Source organism: Rhipicephalus microplus, chromosome 6, assembly GCF_043290135.1.
Source record: "Rhipicephalus microplus isolate Deutch F79 chromosome 6, USDA_Rmic, whole genome shotgun sequence".
In the NCBI taxonomy this organism is placed as follows: domain Eukaryota; kingdom Metazoa; phylum Arthropoda; class Arachnida; order Ixodida; family Ixodidae; genus Rhipicephalus; species Rhipicephalus microplus.
The window spans coordinates 54,422,992-54,427,269 of NC_134705.1; the positions used below are offsets into that span (position 1 = coordinate 54,422,992).

The 4,278-nt window shown below is 43.3% G+C and overlaps 1 protein-coding gene across 1 annotated transcript; it reads left to right on the forward strand.

Annotated features, from left to right (window-relative positions):
* The first annotated feature begins 808 nt into the window (after window positions 1–808).
* LOC142765261 (uncharacterized) lies at window positions 809–3,951 on the forward strand. Its single transcript, XM_075865969.1, has 2 exons — window positions 809–1,445; window positions 1,980–3,951. The coding sequence occupies exons 1-2, from the start codon at window positions 1,124–1,126 to the stop codon at window positions 2,111–2,113; spliced, it is 456 nt and encodes a 151-aa protein (XP_075722084.1). The 5' UTR covers window positions 809–1,123; the 3' UTR covers window positions 2,114–3,951.
* Window positions 3,952–4,278: the final 327 nt, after the last annotated feature.

The window sequence follows — 4,278 nt, forward strand, 5'->3', positions numbered from 1 at the left end:
ACAGAGGATGGCTCATGGTATCAGAACATCAATTAAAGCACGACCATTCACAATTTGCCGACTTGGCTTGAACTGTACTATGCCTTCATCCACAGTCATATCACGTACTGTATCACGTCATGGGCGAATACCTATCCATCTCATATCCTTCCGCTCCAACGTCTCCAAAACCAAGCCATTCACATCCTAACATTCAGTTCACCGACCACCTGCACATCCCCACATTTTCAGCAACATAGTTTACAAACAGTGAGTAATTTATTCAAACATAAATTGGGGATTCTTGTATTTGTGTCTTAATGGTACCATAAAAGTCAACGTTTTAGAGAAATTGCAATTGTTGAACTCTAATCCTACCAGATTTGCCTCAAACAACAACTTTTTACTACCACATGCACACACTAACAACGGCAAACATACTACAATATTTGCAGCTATCCAATTTTGGAATTCAGTACCACTAAGCATTAAACAATTGTCATTAGCAGCTTCTTAAAAAAAGAACTTAAACATCTTATCTCGCAATCATAACTCATCTTCATTTTTATATCGACATTCACTTACATTTACAGCTATTACTGTCTGCGTTATTTCCACATTTATTACCCATGCACATAGGAGTTCTTTTAATAGCTATATATCATTTATTAACCCTTTGGGTCCTGGTGTCCTCAAACGAGGACAAGTCTTAAAAAGGTGTTTCTGGCGCTTTTAACAAAAAAAAACGAAACTGAAACCAAAATTGTATCACTCGCAAAACATCTCCAGTGGCATTGACATCAGTTCTCGCGCCCTCACGTTCGTCAGAGCAGCAGCGAGAAAGAACAAAGATGGAAGACGACGAACGGGGCGCTGGGCCAAGTAAGTGCGGATTTTTGAATTTTTTTTACCCGTAACCCACTGTTGCTGTCGCGATAAGAATTTAGCACAAAGTTTTTAACTCTATATAGAAGATGTAATCACTCAAGACATTCTCGGCAAATGCGTATTTCAGTGATCGCGTGCATAAGAGCATTTGTCCTCATTTGAGTACACGAGAGCTCGGTGGTTGCCACGTTTCGCAGGTGATGGTGTGGCGTCTCGTGGCCGTACAGCTGCTTTTGCTTATTTTGCAGGTGCCGGAATGAAACCTCAATTCTTCTACTCAGCAACGAAAGCCCGTAGGCCCCGATTCGTGCCGCTCGAAGACGCGGATGAAATGTTCGCTCAGTTGGACAATGGCAACCTATCGGATGTCGGCGATACTGAAGATGAGGAAGACGATGACTTCGTTTTTGAAGAGACTGGGAGCAATGACGGCGTCCTTAAAACGCGGGAAGCATCAGATGAGTCGGACGAGTCAGAGGAGGAACAGGCATGGCAAAAAACATCGTGGTGCCGGAAAGCTTTTCAGAAGCCATCAGCCGATTTCAGGGGAGTTTGCGATGAAAATGAACCTCTTCAAGGTGAGCTGCCAACGCCATACGAATATTTCTCACGTTACGTGCCCAAGAGCGTTTTTGTTGAACTGGCTGACAAAACGAACATGTATTCCATATTCAAAGAAGGCAAATCAGTCCTAACAAATGAAGAAGAAATACAGAAACCTATGTCTTTGCATTTGCTGATGGGCGTTGTCAAATACCCCCGTCTGCGTTTATACTGGAAGCCTGTTCTGAAAACAGAAATGTTCGCGATGGCGGATATGTCAAAGAACCGCTTTGAAAAACTGTGCAACTGCCTCCACATTGTCGACGTGACCAAAGAGAATAATTCCAGTGACCGCTTTTGGAAAGTGAGACCGCTGCTGACTTACTTCAAACAAAGGTGCCACAATATTACGTTGGAGAAACGATTATGCATTGACGAGCAGATCATAACATTCAAAGGTAAACTCGACATAAACTAATACGTCAAGGGTAAACCAAAGCCGTGGGGCGTCAAGGTGTATATGTTGTGCGGAGCTTACGGCATCATATACGATTTTCTTCTTTACCAAGGTTCAACGACATGCCTGAATCCAGACCAAAAGAAGGAATTTGGCGTCACGGGTGCTTTGGTTCTTCACTTCACGTCAAGGATTCCGGACGAAAAAAGTCCAGGGCCGAAAGGGTTAACGTCCTGTCGCTCCTGATTTTACTGCCATCTTTATTGTATGTTTCGTTATTTTCATAGTTATGCACAATTACTGAACATTGTTTTGTTACCATTTTTACTAGCATTTTCATTGCTTGTTTGTGTTGCTTATATTACTATCAATAATTACTTCATCGCATTTTTGTTGTCATTCTTTTTGTACTTATCAACATGTAATTTTCTAACAGAAGGTCCCCTTTCAGCTTTGTGCTATGGGACCTCCTTCTGTATATACTAACCCCAATGCATGTATATTTTTTGCGAAAAATAAAGATTTGATTTGATGATGGGCTGCAGGCACTCACCAGAAGCAAGTACTTTTCTGTTATGAACTTGGTGTCTCGATTGTGTCAGACCGCCATGCATCCAGATGACATACAGAAGACGGCCTTCGTCATGCTGTTGGGTCTTTACGAATTCATCAGGATGCCATTTAGCCTTAAAGGTGCCCTATTTACAATTCAGTGAGCCGTGGATATGATCATTGGTGGTAATGAATAGGACAATGCCCTTGTGTATATGGATGACTGCGCAGTCTCAAGCAGGACTTTAAAGAACACATTTCCCAGCTTCAGAACACATTTACAAGGTTCGAAATAGCAACCTTGAAGTTCAATCCACAAAAGTGTTTTTTTTCGTACTATTATCAATTACCTTGGGCAAGTTTTCTCAAAAGACGGTGTATCTTCTGACCCATCGAAACTGGCAGTGGTTCAGTCTTTCCGGCCTCTTCAAAATGTACAGGAACTCTAATCACTCATCGGGCTCACATCGTACTTCAGGAAGTTTATCCCGAAGGAGAGCGGCACCATAGCAACTCTTCGATCACGCCTAAAGAAAAACGCTACTTTTTCTTGGGAAGTGGCATTTGAGAGAATAAAGCGTGCGTTGTGCCCGCCGTCTGTCCTTAAGCTATTCTCTGAAAAACTAGAATTTGGTATCCAAGTACACACAGATGCATCTCGGCTCGGCTTAGCAGGTCTATTGCTGCAAGAAGATGAACAGCGACAATATTGTCCAGTGGTATACTTGAGTCGATCTCTCAAAGGCGCAGAGTTTAATTATTCTTGGACAAAACTGAAATCTTCTGCAGTAAAATTGGCATTCGAAGAGCTGCAACCATACCTGATTGGCCAAAAATTTCAAGTTGTTAGCGACCACCATGCACTGTGCTGGGTCTTGCGCTACAAGGAAGGAAACCAACGCCTTCTTCGTTGGTTACTGATTCTGCAGAAATTTGACTTTGATGTCATCTATATATCAGGAATTCTGCGCAGCGCACCAGATTCTCTTTGCAGGAATCCCCCCATTGTTGGTGATGCTGAACCAATTATTGCAGTACCATATTCATTACTGCAATTTTGTGACAACATGGGTGGGGATCAGCGTCAGGATGCATTTTGCGCTGATGTCCTGGATATGCTTAGGGGTGCACTGGGCACGAAAAAGCAACAGAAAGGCGTGCAAAAAAAGTATATCACGCATAACGATGTGTTGTAGAAAAGAGACCAAGGTCTAGCCAGCTGTCGATTTCTCCTCTGCCTTCCTGCACAACGACAACATGAGGCACTCCGTGAAATGCATAAAGGACGATACAGTGGCCACATGGACACCAGGTGAACATTCGACGCCCTTAGGTCTACTTATTGCTGGCCGAAGCTCTATGCGGATATCAGACGGTAAGTACGCTACTGTGACTATTGTCAGAGAATGAAGATGTCGACATCGGTACCTTACGGTCTATTAGAGCCAATAGCAATACGCAGCCCATTTCACATCACTGGGATGGAAATAATAGGGCCATTCAAAACTTCAAGAGGTTACAAGTACATCATTGCAGCCACTGATTACCTCACAAATTTCGTGGAGACAAAACCACTCTGGAACATAGAAGCCGCAACCGTCCAGAAGTTTGTCGAACGACGGGTCGGCCTAAAGCACGGATGCCCAGCCAAAACTATCACGGACAGTGGTACTCAATTGATGGCGCGCTCTACTGAAGCATGTCTCAAACATCGGGGCATCAGACATGCTGCTACTACCGTATAACATCCTGCAGCAAACGGCTTGCGCGAAAGAGCCAATATGACAATCAAACATATGATTGCTATGACTACCGCCGGGGAGAAAAATGGGTGGATGTCGTTTCTTATATTGCATTCT